The sequence below is a fragment of the Aythya marila genome (assembly GCF_965140915.1).
Source record: "Aythya marila genome assembly, chromosome: 2".
NCBI lineage: Eukaryota > Metazoa > Chordata > Aves > Anseriformes > Anatidae > Aythya > Aythya marila.
In genome coordinates this window covers 87,069,165-87,096,448 of record NC_139043.1, presented here as the reverse complement: position 1 = coordinate 87,096,448, position 27,284 = coordinate 87,069,165, and the positions used below count along the sequence as shown (strand labels likewise).

The 27,284-nt window shown below is 40.3% G+C and overlaps 1 protein-coding gene across 1 annotated transcript in view; it reads left to right on the top strand.

The window, feature by feature from the left end:
* The first annotated feature begins 3,189 nt into the window (after nt 1–3,189).
* Nucleotides 3,190–27,284, top strand: part of LOC309875708 (fidgetin-like protein 1) — a 78,035-nt gene continuing 53,940 nt past the window's right edge. Inside the window, exons 1-2 of the mRNA XM_082755381.1 lie at nt 3,190–3,319; nt 25,652–25,888. Of these exons, the coding sequence (XP_082611507.1) occupies nt 25,688–25,888 (201 nt within the window). The 5' untranslated portion in view covers nt 3,190–3,319; nt 25,652–25,687. The remainder of the gene's footprint in view (nt 3,320–25,651; nt 25,889–27,284) is intronic.

The following is a 27,284-nucleotide window of genomic DNA, read 5'->3' as shown; positions in this document are numbered from 1 at the left end:
TCATCATTTTACACAGATACAAGCAGATGTTTTTACAAGGAAGATTGGTTTATCACAAGACACTAAGCTGCGCCTAACAGCATCTTATGACACTTGTTGGTTACCCAGGTTGAATGCTTTGCTTTAATCAGGTGTTTTCCATCTGTTGGCTGCAGGGTTCTGGTGCCACAAATGTTTAACAGGAAAGCAAAAGTATAAACACAGCTGCTAGCTCTGAGTCAAAGCACAGCCTGCATTTATAGGCTCTAATGCTCAGGTCAGCTGCAGGCAGAAGTGTAGCTCTTCCTAAGAAAAACACCTCATGAGAGCTAAATAGGGAAGGGAAATGAAGTAGGAAGAAGAAGTGCTCTTGGGCAGTATTGCCTACTTTGTGGTTTGGTTGTGATGAGGAACGTAGTATTGTGGTGCTCCAGTGCTGATCAGCAATTCTGTAGAAAGTCAATTTCCCTTCCTCTTCCCTCGGACTTTGTTTATAAATAAAGACAGATTTTATCTGCCTTTTGAGACACATTCTCCAGAGGTGATGGAATTGCCATTTGGGGTTATCAAACAAAGAAATACCTATGGAATTGGTGTTCTCTACAGCCTGCCCATTCTCCTAACAGTCTAATTGCCATCAAGGCTAAAGGAAGGTAAAAGTATGATACAATAGGGCAATTCAAATGAGGCAATGATTTTATAAGGTTAAAAGAGCTAAGTCAAATACTGAAAATGTACAACTTCACTGCTTCACAAAGAATGCTGGATACATCCTATTCAGACGTATTTTAATTTAGTTAAACCTTTTCAGCATTTGATTTCCTCCATTACACTTCTCTTTTCCACGGAATTTCTGGAAGATATTTGTGTGTTCCGTATGACTCTTACATGCTTAGTTTTATGTTAGTGCAGTACTCTCAGAATCAGGTCCAAAGACAGAAAACAGAAATGAGGAAAGCAGTGAGGATTAGAGCTTTGTGAAAAATTGCTTAACAACATAGTCATGGAAGAAAAGAGTAACGACAGAATAGGTGGGTAGAAGAAATCATTTAATTTTCACTAAAGTGTATAGGGTTTGTGAAAACAGCTGAATAACAAGAAACAGAAACACCGAGGGCTTAAAATGTTTGTCTTAAAATACTTGCAATGAATTGCCTGAACAAGTCTTTGAACTCCCTTATAAAACAGCACCACAGAGAAGAAGAAAACTGAGTGAGAAAGCACTGCATCCTCTTCATAATATGTACACCTTCACAAACAGAATCCTAGAAGCTGCTGTCCTTCAAGAAGGGATAAGGGAGCAGGAACTCCCGGGGCAGGAGTGAGAAGGAAGACTTGGGATGCAGGAGAAATGGAGGAGCTATAGGAAGAGCAAACAGGTTGGTCATAAAAACGATCAAATACACACAGATGGTTCCGCAGACTAGAAAGCAGTGACTGATGGAAGTACAGTAGACTTCTGTAAAAACATAGGCAGAATGCAAAATACTTAATTACTTTATTTTTCAATCAAAAGTCACAGGGCATCACCTAACGTGTAGGGGCCCAGTTCAGTAAATAAAAATTTCATCATTGACTGCCTGGATATTAAAAAAAAAAAAATACCACGTGCTAAAAGTTCACCTGGGTTCATGAAGTGCTTATCAACATAAGGAGCTTCCACAAACTCACAGATGCATGTTAACTACAAACATAGCATCTTTCGATCAGTAAGTCCATGGGCCCCATGTCACCAAGTGCTAGGAGCAGTCTTTAGGGGAAGAATCATTACCTGATAACCTATATTTGTACTCTTTTTTTCTTCTACATGGCCATGTCTACATTTTAGAAGGGGTGTGGGGCTAGAGATATTTTTTGGTCTGATACAGTATGTGTTCACATGGGGGCCAACACACGCAGAAACAACTGAAGGTAGCAGAGGGAAGTGATTGCCCCCAGCCTGCTTGCATAGGGTATGCTGCACAAAGGTAGTAGCTGGCTTCATGTGGCCTCAGAACAAGGTGATAAATGATGGGGACTGCACCTTGCTTACACCTCATCCTCTAACATGAGTATTACAGCAGGGATAGCGCTCACTTGAAAGGCAGGAGTTGGTATCCTAGAAGTTACACAGTAATGGTTATTTCTGGGCTTTTTTGTTCAGCTGCCGTGTAGCAGCACGTTGTGAAGGCCTCTCTCGCAGCAGCAGCCTTCAGGATAAAATGCAGCTTTTCCTCCTGCTGTGTGCGAGCAAAGGAGAAAAAAAAATTCAGGAGGTGGTGGGGAGGGAGGGTTGCAACCTACTGAAGTCTTGGGTGCTTTTTTTTTTTTTTTTCCTCACAAAGAGCTGCAGTGCAGGGGCAGGTCTGAGGCTGTCCCCAGCCGTCCAGCACTTACACACTGAGGGAGAAGGGCTCATCCTAGCTCTGGTTACATCCCAAAATGTCTCTGGGTTTCCCCCACCTCCCAAAGGCTGGCAGCCTGGCTGGGGCAGGAGGTGGCTCAGCAGACCCCAGCCACGCTCCCCGGCCCCAGGCAGCTTTTTAATGCCGAGGACCCGGGACTGCTCAGACAGAAACACAGGCTGTGAACTGGATCTTGCGATGCAATAAAAAGAAACACTTTTCCCCCCTACACCCCGTGCCCCTCCTGGGGCGGCGAGGCCGGACCGGGCCGGCAGGCGGCGGGCGCGGCTCCCTCCGTGGGCGGCTGGGCTCCAGGCGGGGGTTCCCATAGAGCCCGAGCCGATGGGGTCTCACTGTTTTACATTAAATATGGGGAGATTTGGGGGTGTTTTGTTTCATTGAGACAGCCGACAGTGGGCTGCGTCCCTCGGCAGCGCCTGCCGTGAAGCACGGGCAGAGCGGTGAGGCTGCACCGCCAGCCTCCTGCAGGGGACGCGCTGCAAAATGGCGGCGCTGGCTGGGGGCGGCCAGGGGGCTTTTCCTGAGGTGTGGAGGGCTCCACCTCAGGGCCCGCACAGTGCCCCTCTTTCTTATGTTCTTACATTTTCACTTGAGGCTCCCTGGGTAAATAAGAAGTCATGTATCACACCCCAAATACCTGTGCACGGCAGCAGAATGCGTTCAGCAGCTTTTCTTTTTTTCCTCTTTATTGAGAAAGAATGACTGGTAAAGCTGGTGAACGTTGTGCAACGCGTCTTAATGATTAACTACAGGTTCAGGATAAGCTCAATAGCAATGAAAACCACATAGTTACTGGCAAGGGCTGAGAAATTTTTTGGGACTACGATTCCTTAGCTGCTTGTTGTGATCGCTTCTTAATGCAACAAGAATATCAGGAAACTACTGAAAGTGCATGTTTCCAAAGTGTCTGAAAAAGTACTGAGATCTCCAAACAGGTAAGGATAAGTTTACTCATGTTAGAAAGTGAAGTCACCTCTGTACTTTTCACCAAGTAATCCAATCTGACAAGTTGGCAAAATTTGTTAAGTATTAAGCTACCGAGTATTTAGAAATGCAACATAATATACTCAAGTTAGACATTTCTGTTTTAATCAACAGTGGTTTAAGCCTATTTTATTGAAATGGTCAGGAGTTCGTAAAGTATTTTAATATCAAAACTTTTGAATTTAAAGGTTTTAAATGAAGCAGGTTTTAACTGCTAAAACGGACTCAAAGGCACTGCTTATTAAATGAAGTGTTCTGGAGGGACAGCAATGCTTTTGCATGGTGGCATCCTGTGCCGTATAGGAACTGAGTCCCAGCTGACAAGCTACATTAACCTCCACAAATTTGGTCAGAAAAACAAATCTCTTTTGTTTGAAAATGCAGTTCGCCTGTTCCTATAGCTTGGTTTCATTGCAATGTGTGAGATTGGACTTACCTTTGCAGAGAGGTCCTGTTTATGTCATGGGAAGTGGAGCTATCCCCATACAGTGGCATCACACTCTCATGTGTGGCAAAATGCAGAACGGCAAATGTTACTTCAGCACTAGTAGGGCTCAGAGGAAGAAGTTAATGGATTCACAGGGACTTCAATGGAAGAGGAAAGAGGAATAACGTTTTTGTCCATGATGCAAGGAAAAAAGATAACATACCACAATGAATACTTGATGCAAAAGCAAGATTTTCAATATAACTATGATGTGTGATGAAAGATTTCTTAAGAAGAGAGCATCCTGGAAAGTCAGATGTTCAAAGTACGCATCTCACACCACTAATGTGAATTGGAAGTAAAATGAGGAAACTGGAATATCTGTTGTGAGGAGATTTACTGAGACCAGGGGGGTGAACTGCAGATTTTTAATTATGCGGCTATGTCCTTTCTGCACACACAGTGGGGTAAAAGTTGTCTCACTGGTAACACGGAGACTGTCACCTGTCCTGTCTGTCCCAGACTGTTAATTTAGTAGAGTGAAATAGCAGGACCTGAGGGAGGTGGAAATTTCATCTATTGATCTATTTAGAAGTTATTATAAAAATGGTGTTAACAAAAAGGTTGCCGAAACCTTGTGTTTGTTTGGGAGAATGGTGGGAGATGGGACAGTTTTCAAAGAAGGATGAAAACTGGCAGATTAAACTTGAAAAAGTGAAAAGAGTTCAGAGGTATTTTCTCTTCCCTCTTTACAAGTGGGTTGGCTTCTGCTGGATTTCTGTTTGATGGAAAGTTTGCAAAGACACAAGTAGGCGAGGGGATGCGTAGTAGTGTTTGGTACAGTGAGTTGGTACACTCCTAAAAGTTGTTTAAGGTTGTCAGAAAGTGTTTTTGGATATTCAGCAGGTACATGTCTGAGAAATTTCCCTGCTCCTTCAGTCCTTCTCATATTTTCACTTTAGTATATGGTTCTTACCCTTTTCTTTCCAACATGTATGAAAAGTGGTCTCTTTGTTCCTCTTGGGCACCAGAACTGATATGGTTTTCATCACATATTTCAGATCATATATTGCATAAACAGCAAGTGTAATGGTAAACGATATTTTGTAATACCATCACTTGTAAGTGGAAAAAATTAGTCCAGTGCATCCTAATCACAGTCCTGTTAGTCAGCTTTACTAAGTGCATTGCCCATACATGACAACATATGGGCTTGTACACAGTATGCAGAACTCCAGCAGTCCTCAGAGGAGTGTCTGCCCATCTCACCACTCAATCTTCATGTGGCTTGTGTTCATAGCAAAAATATCTTTCCTGCAGAAAACATTTTGAATTAATGATTTTATTGTAACTTTTTCACTTTCTTGATCACATGTGGGTTGTATCTCCACCTAAGAAATAAATGAGAAGAGATCGTACGGTAAATAGTCCTTTAGTCCTTACTTGAAAATCAAATTGGGATTTTAATGTTACTTTCTCTGTCAGAGCTGTCAAAAATGTTGTACACTTAAAGGACTGCTCTTAAACATTAATACTAACCATTTTTTTCCCATTTGCTTTAGAAAGGAACCTTTATTTTTAAAATTCATGGCAAGTTTGCTGAGCTTTGTGAGGGTGTTATAGTTTTTTGTCCTACCCTTTTTGGTTGTATATTTTGGGCAAATAACAGAGGAATTGGTTGGTTGTAGGGATTCAAATGTAATTTATTGTTTCTTATTCTTTTTTGTATTATATCAGAGGAATTACTTTACTCCTGATATTATTCTTAGCCGTTTCAAAGGCAGAAAATTGGAATGTTTCTCTAAGCAGGCTACTAATGTGAGGATTAATGGCAACACATCCTTTTTCATCCTTTTTTTTTTTTTCCATTTTTTTTCCAGGCAAAGGTGTGACTCCAGTACTACATAACCTATCATTGGGTCTCTGTAAAGGATGTACCTCCCAGTTAGTGATGTAGTGATGTAGCCAATATCTTTGTTCAAACCACTTCAAAACTCTGCTTCATACCCAGTCTTATAGATAAGGCAGAAAGTTTGCAGTCACTGAGCGGGCTGTAAGATGAGAGGACATGGGACTCGTCTGATCTTAAATTGGAGACAGTGGAAGTCATAGCAGGAACAAGAAGCTGGAAAGTGTATAACCCAAAGAGAGGGGTTTTGGTACCATTTCAGAGCTCTGAGCCAGGCTTGCCGAACTTGGCTTTGTGACATTCCTTATGTTTCAGAAAATTCTTTTCCTTTTATACCCAGTATCTGATTGCTAGGGTAATGTCAAGCACTGGCATGAGCAGTGCAACGTGGAGTTAAAGGGTTGCTTTAACATCTTAAAATGCATAGAAGGATGCTACAGAAAGGAAGGGAGTCTCTTGTTTGGTGGGTAGGATGTAAAGTAATAAGACTAATATTGATAAAAAGATATCCTAGAAGAGAATTGATATATCCGCAACAGTAGTAATGCACTGGTATATATTGTTTAGGAAGGCTATAAATTCAGCGTCAGAGTACTGCTGCCCTAAATTGCTTATAATGCCTCCCTCTTTGTAAAAGTCATGTTGTTGCAAAGGCATCCTGTTGAGAGGCTGTTTCACTTAAATGAAAAAATCACGAGTTTTAGGTATTCTTTTCTCTGACACACAACAGAGCACACATACAGGTATGTGAAATAACAGGACTATTTCTTTAGGACACTGCAACCATTATTATTAAGACTACTCAGTCATGTTTAAAGGAGTTTAGAAATTTCAGAAAAACTATGCAGAGCGCTTCCTTCTTTTAGAAACAATTCAAGTACAGAATCACAGAATCACCTAGGTTGGAAGAGACCTCCAAGATCACCCAGTCCAACCTCTGACCAACCTCTGGAGGACTAACCAGTCCTCCACTAAACCATATCCCTAAGCTCTACATCTAAACGTCTTTTAAAGACCTCCAGGGATGGTAACTCAACCACTTCCCTGGGCAGCCTATTCCAATGCCTCACAACCCTTTCAGTAAAGAAGTTCTTACAGGGAATTAGAAACAACCCAGCTGCTCCTGGAACCTGATGTGTGCAGTTTGAGGTTATTACATGCTTGCAGATACATGAGACAGGCTGAAAGCTGCCAAAGATGCCAGCACCTCCGAAAGGTGGTGAGCAGATACCTTTTCCCTTCAGGCAATACCATAAAGGAACTGGTCATTGCAACAGGGCTCGTACTGATGTTTCCCATACTGTTCGTTTAAAGGGAGAGAGTGAGAATAAATGCAAAGGATTTAGGAGGAGGTGATATTTCTTTAATGGCATCCTGTGGGTGCATTATCGTGCACGTTCAGAGACCTTTTTCTTCGTAGCTCGCTCTGATTTGCACATTTCTTTGTGCAATTTTAAAAAGGTTGGACAGTTTTCCCTGAAGAAATACATGTGCCTTCCAGCAGTTTTAAATTGCTCGTGATATGTTTGATATCCTTATACATCTGCCACCCCATCAGAATCTTGCTGAGCTCTTGACTGCAGTGCTTCCTGTGGTAATTATATTTTCTGCAGTTTTAACCACACATCATGGGAAAAAACTGTTTCCTTTTGTCTGTTTTTAATCTGCTGTCTTTTAATTTCACTGAGTAGTCCCTCTCGGGCTTTTGAAATTTGAAAAACAAAAGTCCTTCATCTTTTCCCTTTGCTCTTTCCTTCCTTCTCCTTTCCTTGGCTCCCTGACGTTGCTCTATTTTCGAAGCTAACCAGGCCCACTCATCTGAATCTTCCCCAGAGGAGGGGGTAGTGCCTTTGAGGAGAAATCTTCCCTTAAACGCCAGGAGAGCAGCAAGGTTTTTTCGCAAGTGAAAATCTGAGAGCATATTGAGTATTCCGGAACCGTTCCAGCAATAGATCAAAAGTCACTGGAAGATTTTTTTGGTACAACTCACCGGCTTGTTCTTACTGGATCCAAAGCTCTTGCTATTCTCGATCATGCTACTTATTAAACAGAGGTGTTTGTTCAGCAGTGCCACCAGGGTTGCTTAGACTGAGTTCATTAGTTTGCCCTGTAAGGTTTTGGGGAGTGTAATTCCACCTTCCCTCTGTAGGCTGTTACTTCAGAATTAATGTTACTGAGCTCCCCAAGGTTTTGTGTGGTCTGTTCAGCAAGCGACATTTGTAGCAGTCCCCCCCAGTTCAGGTGCTTCATCTTTAATAGGAAAAACAGAAAGGGTTGGGGATGATGTCCTTACTACAAGCTCTCCTGTGTTTAGTAACAAATATTTGCTAAGAAATACAAAAGTAATGCTTCTTTCATGCATCTTAGGCAGCTGCAGTCGTCTGCCTGACCCCCTTGGCAGGAGCTGTGACCAAGATGGGATATGCAAAGCATGGACCAGGAGAAATGCGCACACTAGTGATGGCTAGTGACAGGTCTGAGACCACGATGAGGAGTGAGCTTGTGCTGTAATAAAAGGTGGACTAATAATTAGAGAACTTTTGGGAGAGAAAGAGGAGTATAGTGCGTATTTTTCCCTGTGGTTATTGACACCTATTCAAGACATTTCATGAAATGGTAGTCTTTTCTGACCAAGTATAAAAGACCAGCTAATTTTAAAGAATTTACATAGGAAGTGGAAGAACCCAGTAAACAAAATAATGTATCTCTGGACAAAAAGAGATGATGAGTAGAAAGTAATTCCTTTGAAAGGTAAAAACTAGAAAGGTGTCAACAATGTCTTGATATTAAATATTAAAAACATTCTAACGATGATCTAAATTTGATTTAAAACAAAACAAACCCCATATCAGTAGTTCTTCTAAATAATGTATAAATGAAGTTTAACATTACAATGTAGACAAAGAAAGGCTTGATTTTAGAGAAATAGCTTGAAAATCTCTGTATCACTGTAATTAGTACTACTCTGTATTGTACCAAACATTAATTGAGGTATGCAGTCGAACTTTATTATAAACATAGATGCAGAATCATCAATGCTAGACATGTATGTCCTGGAATCAAGTAATTTTTTGATATTCATTCCTTCCCCTTAACAAACCAATTCAACTGATTAATTCAAACGAACCAATGAAGTGATGAAAACATTTGGAAAGCTTTGTAAACAGTAACAGCAGAAAGTGGAAAAGTAAGTAATAGAAAGCGTGTACTCAAACAGAAGACATTTCACACAAAAGCTTCCTTCTGGCATTTTTGTTGAACTTCCTGTGCCCAGCTGAGGTGCAGACACAGGCCTCCTTGGGCACTCACCAGCCAGCAGCAGGGCCCTGCCATAATCCTGAGCAGTTTCACCACTGCCACGTGGCCTGAGCCAGCAGAGAAACAGCCAGCTCGAGCTGGATGCACACTGTGCACATCCTCTTGTGCTTTTTCTTTCTTTCCTTGATTTTTTTTTAGTGTTTTGATTGTTTTTCTCCTACCATAATCTTCTATTCCTTCACTATTCATTTTCCTCTAAGGAAATTTATATTTATATTACATTATATTTATTTATATTATATTTATATATATTATTATATATTGTATTATAGGGACATATATTATATGTCCCTATATAATCATTTTTTTAATCAGGTAGTACTAGAAGTTATTTAATTATTTAGTGATACCTTCCTTGTCATGTTTGTTGTGGATAATAAAACACAACTGTCCAGCCTTTGCTCGGGTGGGGATGTAAACACATGTTTATGTATGTTAGGCTCCTGTTACAAGAATTTTCCAGGCTCTCAGAAATCCTTTATTTTCTTGTTGCTGCCATGGCAGGAGCATCATGCTCTTCTCCCATTTTCTGCTGCCTTGCACATGCTAGAAAGATTTTCTGGCACTGCTGGCTAGGAAGACTCTTCCTCCTTTCATGTTCCTGCCTTGCCAGCTTTCAAATTCCATAATTCCACCATTACGGAATTATAAATAATTATTCACTTAGATACCTGGAGAAGAGGTACGTGTGTGCTGATTACTGAGGTCAACAGTTCTGGGACCACCAGCTGGATAGGAGCCTTGTTGTGCCAGGCTACTGAGAATAATGTTTATTATGATGCACAATGTAAATTAAAAAAAAAAAAAAAAAAAAAACAGAAAAAAGAACCCACAGCATTACAAAAGCATACTGTGCTTATGAAAGATAAGACAAAAAATAAAATACATTACTATGATTATATGCAAGTGTGAGGATTCTCTGTGACTGCATCAGCAGCTTAGCTAGTTACACGACTGACCTCAAGATTACCTGCCCAGGGCACACAGCCTTGCGTGAATCCCTGCCCTGGGTTGCTCTTACGCCTGTTTCTACCTTCTCCTTTTAAAGCTTATTGATATTTCTGTTCTTCATCCTGATGACTATGCTCCTGGCTTTGGGTGATTTCCTTTCTAGCTCCGGCCAGCCACCTTACTCTGACCTCAGGATTTACAAATTCACAAAGAGAACTGCATTTAAACTATTTGAAGGTAAGGACATCCCAAGATTTGCAAAATCTATCTGGGACAGAAAACAAAATCAAAGCCTAGCCATCAGGACTCTGAGACAATGTTGCTACAACCAGGTGTCACCCCTCTCATTATTTGTTTATTTGGGGGAATCTGCTGAGGTCAGGAAGGTTAAAAGACTTCCTGTCTACACAGCTACACAAATGGGATTTAATTAATAAAAATAAAATCTGATTACATGGTTGTAGAGGCTAATAATTACCCCACTTTTGATTTTTTTTTTTTTGAGGATATAATGAATCCGATTATTTTTACCCATTTAATCATCCATTTAAAAAAAATCCTTTTTACCATTAAAATAATTTGCCATGTTGAAAGTTGGTCTGTTCAGCCCACTAATTACTTAAGTGTGTGCTAGTCTTTAAGTGACTTTAAGTAGCAAAGTACTCATTTGCTATTACTGTGCCTTCTTCACGTGTTTTCTTCCAAGATAAAAATAATAATTAAAAAAAAATCTTAGTCTTATTGCTGCAACTTTTTCTTTATTGTGGATATTCCTTTGGATAACATTTTTCTAATCAAAGAGCAGATTTCTTACCCATTTTCACATAAATTTCTTTAAAATACATCACAGGCTTTTGGAGCAACAGTTTTTAATGTAATACCTCTTTATGAATAGTGACTTTAAGGACCCATAACTTTGGGAGAAATATCATAGCCAGTAGTAGGAGTTAGGTATTAAGGGTGTGGTAGAGGGAAGCCAGTTTTATTCATCTTACAAAATAGGAAACTGTATTACATATTGGTAAGCAATGTCTGCTGGCACCTTTTCTAGTCAGTTCTTATCTATCCTGCCGTTGAACGATAAAAAACGTTTCAATGACTTCATTTTATTTAGAAATTCATCCCTAACTCTGATGTTTCATTGCTCTTGAAACTTAAAATATTGTTCTGCAAGTTGTACCGGGCCTGTTGTTTGTACTGTATTACTAGGAAGGACATGTTCACCTACTTTTGATTTATCTTGCTTATTCCTAGCAAAAAAAATTAACCTCCACTGCCTCATTCTTAAAATTATAACAAAACCCTTGTGAGAGAGGCTGTTTGTTGCAGATTGCTTTTAAGTATTTGTTTTTAGTGTACATATGTTTGGTACATCAAATGCAAAAGTTGATGTGAAGAGTGGTGATCAGTACTCTGAAGCATTGAGCATTATTAAGGGTATCACATCTAATACAGCTCAGCTTGCCACCACATATTGATTTGTCATCTTCTTGCAGTTCCTACTGCTCAGCACTACTGTGTGTTAGAAGTAAGACTGTACTTGTCTTGAGAAGAGGACTGGTCTTTTGAAAGCATGCCGTTCCTACAGAATACTGGTAGTTACTTCAGCAATAGAAACCTCTCTGATGAGTAGTGAAGATGCTTTGAAATTACTGAGATGATGCATCAAATTTTTGTTTTATCCAAAGACACATAAGATATCCTTTTGCTCTAGAACAGTAAGTATAGAAGAAAAACAAAAATGTACACTAGAAGCACCATTCTTTTCCATTCTTAAATTTCTATTTGAAAGCATCAGGAAGGTTATCTTTTTAACTAAATAGGAAATGATATGAATATTGATGGCCCAGTCATTAATTTCAATAGGTATTTAAGAGGACAAGTACGTCGTGCTAGATATGGAGCGTAGCTGAGAGCCATGAGTCCAGAAAATTGTCCTCACTGCTGTCATTTGTACATTATACTCAAGGTACCTCTACAATCCCAATAAAGTTACTTCAGCCCATTCTTCCCTGATGAGAAAGTGAATACAACCTCATTATAAGAGTCCCTACAGTTCCACCAGTCCCTATTCCAAGTCCTACAGGTGGAGCCATGGCAAATACTTTGAGTCCTACCACATTCTGGATCCCTTGTTCCCCAGACTTCTTCCATGTGCCAGTTGAGGATGCTGCTGGTCATGGTGCCGTTGCAGCTTCACAGCTCCTCTTCCTGGGTGGCAGCAGTAGCAGCCAGCAAAGCAATAGCTCTGTAAATTGAAGATCGAAGAATGCTGTTGGACTGTTCACAACAGCTTGTTATCCTAGGACTGGTAGAAACAAACTATTTTTTGTAAGTACCTATTAAATATATGAATGTCACTTGATTATTCAATGACTAGGAAGTGTCTTCCAGTATACAGAGGTCACGCAATCCATCCCTTATTTAAATCACATTGAGTTATTTCCTTTATCTTAGCAGTGTCACAGGCTTAGAGTATGCTTGACATGTATTATGTTTGCAGTTGAAGAATTATGAGTTAAGCTCCTTTTTTTATGTAGTAGATTAATTATTCCAATTAATTTTCGTTGAGTTCAGTTACATAACCTGGAGACTACTGCAGGTAGTTTATGAGCCTATTATTGTGTAAGATACACTAACATTTCATTAAAATGATGATTTATTTACTGTGATTTTACATACCAAGCACACATTAAGAAACAAAATTAGCAGCCAGTATAAAATATTAACCGCTTGTAAATCACTCAAGTCAGAGCATGTAGATGCAGAGCAGTTTTCTTTATTTCTGCTTCAGTGAGTAATAGGCATAGGTTTGGATTGGTGTCGGGCTGAAAGAGGGAAACTGAGAATATTATCACTCAGAAGTCAGCAACAGCTAAAGGTAGGTAAGGTATTTTGTTCCATGATATATTGCCAAGTACATAAAATAAAATGTGCTGGTGATTCTCCTTCCTTCAGAATACTTTCACTCCATTCTGTATTCAACGCTCTGTAATGAGCATTGAATCATAGACTCATAGAATCACAGAATGGCTTGGGTTGGAAGTGACCTCGAAGATCACCCAGTTCCAACCCCCTGCCATGGGCAGGGACACCTCCCACCAGGCCAGGTTGCCCAGAGCCCCATCCAGCCTGGCCTTGAGCACCTCCAGGGATGCGGCATCCACAGGTTCTCTGGGCAACCTGGTCTACTGCCTCACCACCCTTACAGTGAAAATTTTCATCCTAATGTCTAGTCTAAATCTATTCTCTTTTAGTTTAAGACCATTCCCCCTTGTCCTATCATTATCTACTCAAGTAAAGAGTCCTTCTCTGTCCTTTTTATAAGACACCTTTAAGTATTGAAAGGTTTCAATGAGGTCTCCCTGGAGCCTTCTTTTCTCCAGAAGAGTGAAAAATTACATTGCTTAAACATGTCCTACTGATGAAAGTGGTAGATGTAGAGGAGTTGTCTCTTAAGACTCTGCAAGTCAAGACCACTCCTAAATAAAACAAATAGTTCTAGATTTAAAGAATTAGCAGAGAGAAGGAAAAAAAGTCCATCTAAAAATTCCCAGAAGTGGACTGGATCATCTCTCAGGGAACTACACGGAAAGACTGGTATAAACACGGGTAGCTTCTAGACCAGCAACATCAGACTTTAGCACACAGAGGTTTGAAATCTGTGCCTCTGACTGGAGACAAACTTTGCCAGAGTGTGGCTGAGGAGGTGCTGCCACGTTAAACCTGACCTGGATTTAGGCCATTTGGATTCCCGCTGGAGCTGGAGCCAAACGTGGAAACACAGAAAAACAAGCTGGAAGAGAACAGCTCTTCCTAGCAAAATATTTTATGGAAGCTGCTCCTGAGGACATACCCATAATCGCACAACATATGGCAAAGACTTGCATCTGTACTGAAAAACAAGAACTTGAACTCTCTCTGAGCACAAAGGTAATGAGTGACTAGGACTATCCTTGTTTAACTGCCTGTTTCCTCCAGTCACATGTAAATCCTGTCTAAATGAGCGCCTTTCTCTCCTAATGATAATGTGGGAGCAGTGATTATCCGAGGTGTGGAAGTTAGCAGTATAGCAGTATTGTAAAGGAGAACAGATGGCAGGCGGTTCTGGCTGGGGATATGGCTAGCTGCGCTGTGGTGAAGCTACCTGAAGCAGCTTCAGCTGCTATCTTTCCTGGCTGTCTGTTTTGCCTCCTCGCTGGAGATGATTGCCCTTCCTACAGAGTTGGCAAGACGGAGTGTGTAAACACTTGGTGGCTCTGGTGGAAAGCCTTACGTCTTAGTTGAAATGCATCTTCCTAGGCAGAAATCACACATTGCACTCAAGCAGTTGAGACGTGTACATAGATCCCTGCCAGCGCTGAGATGGAGACAATAACCCACCACAGAAGGCAGTGAATATTACCTTACTCATTGCTTTGACTGTGAGTGTGTCCGTGACCAGAGAGACCCCTGGCTGTGTGGAAGATTCAGTTCACGTTCAGTCCTCCAGAGCCCTGAGGCTATTATGCATAAAGTATTTTGTCTTTCTTGGAGAAAGTTTACATCCACGCACTTGGTAACTTTTATTCTTGTGTGTTTATTAAGAATAAATTCCCCAGAAAGTCGGCATCGGTCTTCTCTGGGAAGGTGGTCGTGTTAGCACAGGGCTGAAGAGGAGTCAAAGACACCTTTGCAACAAAGCTGTAGGGCAAGAAACACCAGTGTGATCCCTTGCCATAGTACTTGCCATAATCTCAGACAACTGGGCATCAATATGCTCTTTACAAGGTGACTCCAGTGTTATTCTCATCCCCTAAAGAATGACTTGAGGCTTATGGTGATGGCAAATGCACTTCCAAGCTTCTTGCAAGCAGTATGTGGTGGTGCTTAGTCCTCATGACAATGCATTAATCACAGCCAGTGACAAAATCCCTTCTAGACCAAGCGTTGTGTGATCTTTGATATCTTGGTAAACAGCGATCAAAACAAACCACTTGCATAAGAACAAACATTGCATTGTTTTCCTTCTGTATCTCAAGCCATCTTTTCCTCATGCCTCCTCTGGGTCCATCTTTTCACCCACACAGTGGGTGAAATTCAATTCATGAACCTGTTGCTATAATATGCTTTTCTAACATGAGGTCTTGTTAGCACATTTAAGCCCTTTTAGCAGTTCATCTTTCAGCCATAGCTTCTGTGAGGCTTACAGTGGTCAGCGCTTTAGGGAAGTTCTTTCTGTGAGCAGTGTGTGGCTGGATGAGTGCCCCAGCAGTGCCTGCATCCCTAGGTTAAGCACATCTCAGCTTACAGCACAAGCTATTCCTATCTGTGTATTGGAAGAACATGCATACTGTGATGGCAGCCTGCTCTCACTGTGACTCTTCACAGCCTGTCAGCTTTTCTATTGACACTTTTTCAGTTCATCACAACCTCTCTCTTTCTTTAGGCTTGCTTCCATAAGCCTGAAATGCTTAGGCTGGCTTGAACCAGCAAGTGTAAGGTAACTCCTCCGAAGCTATGTTTGAGTCTGCATCCACGTTCACTTCGTTAGCAGTTCCTTTCTATCCATCTTTGGTTTACCTTCACACAGACAGCAATATGGAACTGAACAGGGACAACAAGTCACATACAATATTCATGAAATAAAAGACACTTTCCCAGTTTGTCAGCCCTGTCTGAGAGTCATCTCCTGGCTAATCTGTTGCAAAGTCTACTTATGTTCTGCAGGAGATTTAGTTTTTATCCTCATACGATGCAAGTAATCCATCTATTTGTGTCTGAAGGCTTTATTTAATTCTTACTGTCTTCCAAAGGAAATACACCCTCTGCTTTTTCCAGAAAATTTAGTTGCACGTTTCTGCTAAAATATTCATTTCTTGTCTCATCTTTGTGGCTCATGCAAATTTGGACCTTGTTTATGGAATACATATGGTACATCTGAGTGATTCTTAAGTCTTCTTTCTTTCCTTTTCCTTTTTGTAGGTAATTTTCTCTTCCACTACCAGTATTATTGAATTCATGGAAGAGTATATTGAGGTAAAAAAAAAAAAAAAAAAGAAAGAAAAGAAAAAGGCAGATTTCATCAGGGTTCTGCTACTATTTCCTTCTGAAGAAGCAACAGCCAGGGAGGCATGAAAAAAGTCCTGCAGCCTCCAAAGGTCATCCTCAAACTAGAGATGGGGAGTAAATCAAGTACTAAGCAATAAAAAAGTGCTTTTTCTTGTGTGTGGACAACAGTGGCTGTTCTTTTGACAACAAATGTTGAAAACAAGAACAAACTGTGTGGTAGCATAATTCCTTATTAGTTGCTTCAAGTTTTTTTTCCTCAGTGTCTAAAATATTGATAGAATCTGGGTCAATTTAAAGCTGTTCACTTTATAGCTAAGGCTTGTTCAAACAACATAAGGTTTGGTGATCTACAGCAAAAACACATTGTGTCCAAATTTAGTCACACCAGGAGGCAGCATGAGAAATGCTATTCCTCACAGGTGAGGAAAAAATAAAGTTGGGAGTAACTTATGTAATTGTAACTGGACTGAAGGGTTGGGAAAACTGCCTCTTAATTAATTTCTAAGGTGCGTTATATAGCAATGGATGAGATGAGAAATAGTGGGAAGTGGATGCAAGCTGTCTAACTGCCACTGCTTTGATGCTTTGATCCATGTCTGGTTCTCACAAACTGGCAGTGGGGACTGCAGAGTGACTGATAACACATTGTCTGTATCGTTCTCCAGGACTGAGCTGGAGCCTCCTGTTCAAACATGTTATCTCTCCCAGCTCGTTTGCAAACCACAGAGTTGAGCAAAGATGTAACAATGGGGATGAATTGGTACCATCATTGCATGGGCAAGCATTATTTATCATCGTCAGGGCGACATACTTCCATGTGCAAAAACATATTGATGCCTGTCTCCCGTTAGCTCTTTTGAGTGGTATGGACTGTTGGTTGCTTACCAACAAGTCCTGGCCTTTGAACCTTTCAGGATCATCTGTTATTTCTCACATACTGGTATCCTGAATTATGAAACAATTTTGCAATAAAGGTAAGCTCCTCTATTCATTATGTTTCAGCAGTAAGAGAAGTTCTTTATGAGGGAGCCAGTATACTCAAGGATCTGGAATAAATTTGCCAAGCCATAGCCAACACCTGCATTACATGGCAAGGATTTGGTAGCACGGGGGCTGCAGGGGTGGCCTCTGTGAGCAGAGCCCAGCAGCTGCCCCATGTCAGAGCAGAGCCAGCTCCAGCCAGCTCCAAAAGGGACCAGCTGCTGGCCAGAGCTGAGACAGGGAGCAACACTGGGTGGGCCTCTGGGACAGCAGGTTGAGGAAAGGGGAAAAATAAAGCAACTGCTGTGCAGTTCAGTGCAGCAGGAGGGCAGGAGGTGCTCCAGGCAGGCAGGCAGCAGCAGTTCCCCTGCGGGCTGTGCAGGGAGAGGCCCCCGGTGGAGCAGGCTGTCCCCCTGCAGCCCATGGGTCCCACACGGAGCAGATCTCCACGCTGCAGCCCCCCCGTGGGTGGAGGAGCCCCCGGTGGAGCAGGTGGATGTGGCCTGGAGGAGGCTGCGGCCCATGGAGAGCCCCCGCAGGAGCAGGCCCCGGGCCGGAGCTGCAGCCCGTGGAGAGGAGCCCCCGCAGGAGCAGGGGGTCTGGGGGGAGCTGCCGCCCAGCCGTGGGGGACCCGTGCTGGAGCAGTTTGCTCCTGGGGGATGGATGGATGGACCCCGTGGGACGGAGCCGTGTGGGAGCAGTGCTTGAGGAGCTGCTGCCTGTGGGCAGCCCGTGTGGGATCAGCTGGGGAAGGACGGCATCCCGTGGGAGGGACCCCACGGGGAGCAGGGGCAGGGAGGGACCGAGAAGGAGCGACGGAGACGAAGTCCCCCATTCCCTGTTCCCCTGCACTGCTTGGGAGGAGGAGGTAGAAGAGGGTGGATGGGGATAAGGTATTTTAGCTTGCTTTTAGTTTCTCACTGTTGTAGTCCACCAGTGTTAGGCAATAAATTACATTAACCTCCCTATGCTGAGTCTGTTTTCCCTATGATGATAACTGGACCTACTTGTCCTTATTTCAACCCTTGAGTCTTTGTTTCATCGTATTTTCTACCCTGTTCTTTTGAAGACGGGGAGTGAGAGAGCAGTGTGTTACAGCTGAGCTGTCTATCAGTGTGAGATGATCTTGCTTTTGTCCACAACAGGAAGATTCTGTTAAGCAATGATTTGTGTATTACCAACAGTTGGTAGGGAGAATTATGAAAAGTAATATTAGCCAGAAGAACTATTAGAATTACAGAAGGAAATGGGATATGCCTTTTAGAAGGGCATTTATTTCCCTTTATACCCTTGCCCACTGTTCTTTCCACATTTCATTTCCTTCTTTTTCAAGGATGAAATAAATATAATTTTAATAGGAAATGTAAGTATTCCCTGGTCACAGCAACTTTTAAGGCAAGTTACAGGTACAACAGAAAGGTACAAACACATCAGGTTACTTTGAGGTGTTATTTTGACATTCTGATGAAAACGGCATATTCATACTCAAGTCTTAATTGTAATTTCACTTTTTAAAATTTCCTTTGAAATGTATTTACCTTTTGCAAGCCATTTGAGTGAAACATCAAAGATAGATTGAGTTATCTTTATGTTTACCAGACACCTTCAGATTCTGCATGTCTTAAGCCCTTGCAACATGTTTAGCTTTTATTGCTAAAGCACTTTTATTCTTGTGGGGTCCCAGTTTGTCCAGGCTCTAACCCTGCTCAGTCAGGAGTTGGTCTGCAGTGGAAAACACTGATCCAGCTGCAACTGACACTGTGATTTCTCAGTGCTTGCAAGGTTATGGACTGACCATTACACCAGGCACAACCCCAGAACTGAAAATGCAGGTCCAGTCACAGAACAACGTCAGGCACAGGGAGCGCCGTGAAACCTTCAAGCCTATCCACAGATTTTAGTTTGCATTTTTATTTTTAATAGGCTCTTTCAGAATTGTTAGCAGAGTTATAATTAGGTTTCTATCAGCATAACAGCAAACACAGCTATCACAGTTTTAAAAGATACGACAGAAGAGAAAGTTTTCCTCCTTCACAAAAAGGTTGGCTGCAATACTCCAGTGTGCTGAAGACCAGGGTGAGAGCAGTGGCTGTTCCAGATCTCCTGCCACCACTACCTGGCTATAAGCTGTTTAGGGCTAGGAAATGCTGATACTATTTGTTCAAATAAACTTGAATGAAATAGAAAATGACAGGCAGTCACCTGACTTCATCTAAGAGAAAGAGCTCCCCATAAAACTTTCCTTTGAGAACAGAAAAAAAATACATATGGAAATTTCCTGTTGCTTTTAAGTGTACCTTTGATAAAAGAGGGAAACTGGAAGAAGTTTGACACAGCATAATTGAAGATTATTGTTAGATTGTTAATCCAATATGTATACCAGTTCAGAGCTTGTAGAGCATTGAGTGGTATTTCAACCTCATCTGTGCTTTCTCCCTGAAAATAAGATTTCACAGGAGCGGTTCAACACACTGCTCTCACAGTGACAGCCACAGCAGAAATGCCAGAGTGCGTGAGGCAGAGCAGGAGCGTGTGGTCAGGCACTTGTGGAAAGAAATGTACGTGACTTCACTTAGCAGTTAACGTAGGTAATGGCCGCTTCTCAGTTACATCAATCCGCCTTTTGGGTGGCTTTTGTCTCCAAATATATTTTGGAGGAGGTGTGGGAGGAGGGGGAGATGCTGCTGCTGAATGTTAAATGCAAAGCACTTGGCTGTGATAGGCTGAGGGGACGGGGATCCTCTGCCTATATATACTGGCAGCTGCATCCTCTGTGCTTTATAGCTGTCACACAGGAGCAAAGACAGACAGGGAGAAAGAGAGGAGAAGGAAGGACCTTACCAACTTGCTGTAAGTAATATTCTTTGTCCTTAAAGCCTTGTGGTTGTTCGATTCAAGTTGGTACATTTGGATTAGTGCAACAATTGGTTACTTGGAGTTGGAGCTCAGCTAATAAACAGCCAGCCTGTGTTATTTTAGGGATAATCCGGGATGCTCAAAAAAGCATTTCCTTTTAATCTAAGTTTGCATGATGTAGTGTGTGCTTCTAATTTTTGTATGTACTTGTTTTTACATAATTTATGTCAGCTATAACCATTTATGTATGTTTCTGTGGAATACCATGCACTCAAAAGTTTATAGCTTACCTTTCCAAGTGCACCAGTTTTGAATAACCATGCAGACCCTGAGAAATTCTTTGCGAAATAGTCTGAATAATAACATTTTCAAAATAAATTCAGCACCTGACTTATTAAGGTGAGGTTTTTGTCAGATGTAGCCCTTTCCCACTATCATAACAAAAACTCAAAAGGGAAAATTAGTAAGTGGCAGACTTGGCAGACTCTGTGCGAGTGACAGCAATGAATAAAACCAGCACTTTCTAGTTGGAAAATTAAATTATTAAATTAAATGCAGGGCCTATAACATATATACCTAACTCTTGCCATGTGCAAAAGTAGAAGTACAGAGTAGATCTAGTTCCTTTCTACTCACACTGAAATGAAATTCATTCTGAAGTCCTTATTTAAGCAATACTCCAATTGTCAATAGTAGAAATTCAGTTTAATAGTCACAACATCTGCAAAAACCTTCAGCTTCTTGGGTTCAATAGCAGAAACTCCTCCAGCAATGTCACTGTAGCATCCCAGACCTTTAAATTACACTATTTTCTGCAACAAACAGTTGGCAGAATAGAAAGTGCACTTGTCTCATTTATTGGAAAGATATATAGTTATTGCTTTTTTTGAGCCAGTGCAGTCATCAGTTTAAGGTGCTATTGGTGTCTGTGTGTTCTTCCTTTCTGTATTTAATAATAAGAGCTGCTCAAACGTTTTATTGATGTTAGTTTTTTTTTTTAAATATTTCGCTTTGATCAACTTGAGAACAGGTGCTCATAAAATCACATCAAATATAGCTCCTTCCTCATTTACTATTTTTTCTTTTCTCTTTTTTTTTTTCTTCCTTCTTTTTCCTTTTCTTTTTCTCTCATGCTTCTATTTTATTTTTTCTTTTATTTTTCCTTTTTTTTTTTTTTTTTTCCCCATTATAATTTTCCTGGTAGTATTTAGCTATCTTTTACATTTTATACTTAGTTAATACATACACACATAAAAATAATCTAAATTATAGATAACACTGTTAACAGAAATAATAAATAATCAAAACATTCTCTACAAGTGTATTTGATACTCTTATGTATGAAGTGCTCATTGGTATGGTTTAGTTTCAGATAAAGTAGAAAATGTTTTGTGAATGAACATGACACTAAATATACAATCTAAAGGTGAGAAACAGTTTTTGGTCACTTCACTAAAATAAAATATTACCATGTTCTAATTTCTGCACTCAGGTAGAAAGATTAGTTTAAACAAGGCATCAAAAGCTATGTTAACTTTAGATCATGTTAACTACTTGTCCTGTGACAAGTCCCAGCAAAATTAAAGATCAAAGGGCTTATATATGAATAAAAGTAAAGATGAACTCATATCATTTAAGATGAATATGGTTCTTGCTCTTGCCTGAAGTTAGTAGCAAAACTCAATCTTATTCAGTAAAGTAGGACTTCATCCAAAGAAATATGCAGTGTTGACAATATCAGTGGACGTTTGTTGGGAACAAAAGTCATAATATAGGACTCAGACATAATACATGTTTGATAAACTTACATTTTATCAACCCAAGTGAGGCTTTTTTAATGAATTTGCATAGACTGTGCTTTCAAAGTATCAGGGGTTGATAATTAGGCTGGGTGCCTCCTGAAAAGTTGTGCTCACCTCGGTTGGAGTTAAGCTGGCAGATGTTGAATATACTGAAATTAATCTTGGGAGGTGTGGGATGCCTGGGACATGGAGCCTTTACCAGTCTCTATGGCCTTGGTAGAAATAGACCACTATCAAGAGCTTCAGAGAGAGGATTGGTTTCTGTGAAGTTTCCATTTAGTTTCCGAAACTCAGCCTGCATTACTTTGCAGTTGAAGTCCCTTTGACTTAAGTGGATCTTTCCAAGTACACTCAGGTTGTAGCACTCAGCCCTTCAGAAAATATGTGTACTCTCAAGCAGTTCAGACCCTAAGAGCTGAGTTGTCTGAAGTATTTTGTTCCTTAGAAAATCCCGTTCCAAATTTCTAAAACATCTTGCCTACCAGGAACTTCTGCGCTCGTTGTGTGCATTATACACATTGCACAGGCACATGAGAGGCAGAAATGAGAAGTTTCCTGTACTGGTAAAAAGGTGAAGTAATTTGCATTTTTATAGTACTAACTGGGCAGCATTACAATTGTTAGATATTCAGTCTACTGGATGTGGCTTCTGTAGCAAATAATGCTATTAGGCGGATGGAGTGAGGTCTGTAAGGAACAACTGAGGAGGAGAGTGAAAATAGGGATAAGAGTCGAAGTGGAAAGAAGATGCACAGGTACACAGATATGGACAGACGTTCATTTTAACTTTTCAGTATTGCATTTGGGGAAAGGAAGAATTAAGTACTTTGCTTCCAGTTGAAGTAGATTGATGTATTTCAGTAGATTGAAGTGAATTGAAAGTTCATTAGAGGTTAACTAGATATTAGTTTATATCAATTTATAATGCTGCAGTAATTCATGGCAGATTTGGGGTGGATGCTTCACCCTCCCATTTTTTGTGCCTAAGCTTCCTGGATCTATTACCTATCCCATGCAAAACAGTGGGTTTCCTCTATAATTTAGTTCTTTTTCCTGAATTTTGAGAATGATGTTGCAACACTGTGTTATGAGATCCAAAACAATGTTAGGATGAGTCATTGGACCTCCTGTTCGTGGGAAGAACCTTAGCAAACAATGAATAAGAACTCAGTAATTATCTAAATGTGTAGCTGGCAACCAGAATTGACAAATTTCAGTTCAGTGGTGATAGCCCCAGTCACGAAATGTGTACCTGATGTTTAGATCCCAGGTTTATTTGCTTAACCTGATATCCAGAAAGAACTTTGTGCAAACTGCTAATAATAAAAATGGCAATAAATTATATCAACGTAGTATATAGAAAAAAAATGATGCAAATACTACTTGGAATGGAAAGAAATTTCAGATCTAAAAAAAATCTAGGTAGTAAAGAAACAGTCACAAGCTGTATAACATAGTATCCATGTTGTAGTAATGTGATAAAGTACATTTATTTTTATCTGTGTCTGAGTTGTTTTGAGCTTATACATGATGCTATTTAATTTATGCCATTCAATTTATACTTTGGGAAAAGACTAAGTGAGCACAGAAACTTCTGTGTTAATGATCTGTCTTTGAGTGATATCAAGTAAAGCTGGAGAGCCAGTGAAAGTATGGTGAAGCTCCTATCTGTCCTGACATTGTACTGACAGTTCATTGGGCACACTGACATTGGATTAAATGTTCAGCTGAACAGATCCATGTTTAAAAGTCCAGGGGAATAGCATTAAGTCAGTGCTGAGCATCAGTAGTGCTAGAAGACCAAATCCCCAAGTTCTGAGTCAGTTCACTCTTGGGCAACTCCCCTTAATTTGGCACTCATGGGTTAAATTCTTATTTTTAACAGCTTTCATCTCTGACCCCAGAGGGGGGAAAAAACAACCAAAACCAAGAAGAAACAAACAGGTTGCCATTGCAAAGTTCTTTGGAGCATGCTATGGAAATAAACTAATAAATTAAAAAAAAAAATGACGGCATTGCTTAAGGGTTAAGGTAGAGGTGCCTTAGGAAAGAAGGAAAGCTGTGCAATATTAGATTTCTTCTGGCAAAAATCTAAGAACTAACCCAAAGAACTGTGCCTTTGGGTGTAATTAGTTTGCTGCCACAGAGAAGATTATTGATTACCACAGTCAATGCTGATTTATGTAGAAAGTTTATTAACATTTTCAACTGTGATCAAAGATGTGTTAAATGAAAACGCATGTAGGATTTTATTGAAGAAATAGAATCATCGCGGTTGTAAAGGAGGAGAAACAAAACTGCTTGCTTAAACAGTCTTTCAAAGGGGAGTTGACACACAAACCTGCCCATCGGGATACTCAAAGGACTGTAATGATGACAATTGGTAATGCATTTCCAGTGACTTAGTAGTGAGATCTGAGAAAGGTCCTAATTGCCCTTTCAGAAATATACAGTGAGCCAAATAAACACTTACATGGTGGTTAAAGAGAGTAATACAAAGCTAACACAATAGCAGCAAGTACAGCTATTCTCTGGGGGGCTGGCAGTTGCTCCTGTGCAGATCCCCACTTTCCTAAGTGGTTCGTGACCTACAGCAGCACCCTGCCTTCCTAAATAACAGCAGCAGCTGCTCGACAGAAATCCCAGATCCTCTATTTGTGGCAGCAGAGATGTCTCTAGGATGGTGTTTATCAATGATGTCTTTCTTTTGTAATGTGACAGTGCTAATTCAAGTATAATAAAGCCCAGAAGGGTCTCTCTTTTCTCAAAATGATGCCCTCAATTATAAATTCTCAGCAGAAATAACCGATATCTAAGAAATTGTCTCTTAATTACATAATATTCATATTATGCTTAATGTAATTATTTCCTTACAAAGTGAAGATCCGAAAGTATGTGAACTAGGCATAGTAATTATTTATGCCAGCAGCGAGTATCCTTGTTTCTTTCACCAATTTTCTTTCTGGATCCCAAGGAACAGGATTATTCACTCACTCTGAGTGTATAAAGACACTTGGGAGATTTTCGGAACTGTGATCTCAGCTTTGTATTGGCTGAACACAAAAGTTGGTGGGGGCCAGGACAGCAGGAGCAGGCACCCTGGCAATATAAGTTTATGTCTGCACAGCACTTTGCAGACAAACTCCAGCTCAATCATCCTACCCATACATCCCTTTGGGAGCACTCACCCCTTTCTGCCTGGTGCAAAGCATAACTGGTGCTGCAGCCCAGCGTCTGGGAAATAGGGACAGCCCCAGGCAGAGCTTCTTCCTTCTGCAAAATACAGTACAGATCAACTCTAAGTGAATTCTGATTCAACTCTAAGTGAATTCTGATTGAACCTCAACAAGAAGTAAGGTTTTGTTGTAAATGGTATAGCACGTGCATTTATAGTGAAAGAGCAAAGAAGCTAAATCTTGAAGCAAGACAAGAGGCAAGAAGTAGATACGATGACAGGGCAGCACAGTGGATTACTGTGATAACTGTGGTTGTTATAGTTTGTTATTATAGATAACAATAGAAACATGTAGCATGCTATTTCCTTAAAACTCTTCTTTATAAGACAAGAGGGAGCTGATTATTACGTGTGAACAATGACATGTTCTTGTGTTGACCAGCAGCAGAAGGGATTAAATCTGTGATTGATGAATCTTCATCAGTGTGCCTCTACTGCTCTTCTGAGATAAAGATAAGGCCTACCTGTGTTAATCTAATCTACTTCATGATGTAGACGTCAAAGCTGTAGCAGCCTGGTTTACTTCTGTGCAATATCCAGCTAAAGCTGGAGTGCAACAGAAATGCACTCCAGAATGAATGGAAAACAGAATGCGACATTGTGTGGGTATTGGCGTAATATGCAGAAATTAAAAATAAAAGCGTATGGTCTAGTTTTTCCAAAAGGCCATGAGAGTCATCCTATAAATTACCTGAATAACAGTTCTGAAACTAGTGACATTTTCTTTCAAAAGTGACTTATCTTTCTTTATAGGTTTTCTTTTCTGGTAAGTCCTAAACTCTGATACCCATGGATGCTGCAGAGTTCCGCAAGAGAGGGAAGGAGATGGTGGACTATGTTGCAGATTACCTGGAGAAGATAGATAAAAGACAGGTCTTCCCAGATGTGGAACCAGGATATCTGAGGCCCCTCATTCCGGACTGTGCACCCCAGGACCCTGAAAGCTTTGAGGATGTCTTTAAAGACATTGAGAAGATCATTATGCCAGGGGTAAGGAAAATGTGTCTGTAATGTAATATTCAATACTGCATCTAGGTATTCAAAGACTTTAAGGAACGTGTGGATGAAGGCTGTGCAGACAGACTTTCCAAACGGAAGCACCCACATTGATTAGCTTTTAAAAGGGAGGAGTCTGCTGTATGCCCATGGTTAAATGTGTTCCAACACTTTACACGACTAATGTTTTCTGTTCTTGCTAGAAATAATCCAATCATTCTTTTGCTTGATGTGAGGCTTGCTTTTGGAAATAATTCCCTTTCCTCTCTTGAATCAGTTAAGGCAGAGCTTTCTAACTTTCAATTTCATGTTATATATTTGCTACTTGCAAAGCATATCAAACATTTTATAAAATGGGATTTTTATTTGTCTGCTGTTCATAAAGTGTTCTTTCAAGCTGATCTTTAAATATTAAAATTGTCTCATGAGACTTCTTTTTATTAGAGTTGACTAGAAAGGATTCTCCCCAGTACTTTTTATGTTGACTTACTCTCCTAAATGTTGACTTCTTCTAGTACACTTTAAGGCAGATGGTCACTACCTAAATATTAGTCTTCGGATAGATCAGTGATGAACAGACAATGCAAAACAAAGCATCTGGCATTTGTTCAATTATGAATTTTTCTTCTTGTTTTTCCACTCACGGTATACCTTTTTTATTTTAAATATATGCTTGTCTCCTAAGGACTCTAGGTAGCTTGAAGATAGCTGGATGATTAATAGATGCTAATAAAGAATCCCTCCTTTGGATCCCTGCAATAACCATTTTGGATTGCTTCTCTGGATGTAGATAGCTGATACGATTGCTATGTGACTAAACATGGAATCATTGCTCTGCAAATGTGTTTAGTCAGTGTACTGTAATACCAATTCCTTTTCATTGACCAATGTAAATATTTGATATTTGATATGTTTTTATCTTGTTTCTCTTGGAGCCAACCCTGCTGTCCTTTCACAGGCAAAAGCTCCACTAAAGTCAATGGAAATCGCTCCACTCTTCTCAAAGATTTGTGGAGGAAATCTTAAATCCAACAGAATTAAATCAGTGCAGATTCGATAAGAGAATTATGGCCAACATATGTAAATACTTTGCTGCTCATAGATATGATTGTTGTTATAACATTTTAAAGACAGTTTATACCAAATGTTCATGCTAAATGATAAAAAAGTAGTTAGATTCTGAAATATGTTTCATTTTGAAAGCCTTTTTTACTTTTCACTAGAGGAAAATACTAACCATTCTTTTTTTTGGGAAGTAGAACAGAAAATACTTTGCTTTGAACCTATCACAATAACTTGAGAACATTCAATAAAATAATACCAAATTAAAAAATAAGAGATGAATCATTTGAGAATAGAAATTGAGGCATTGAATTCCAATTATGTCATC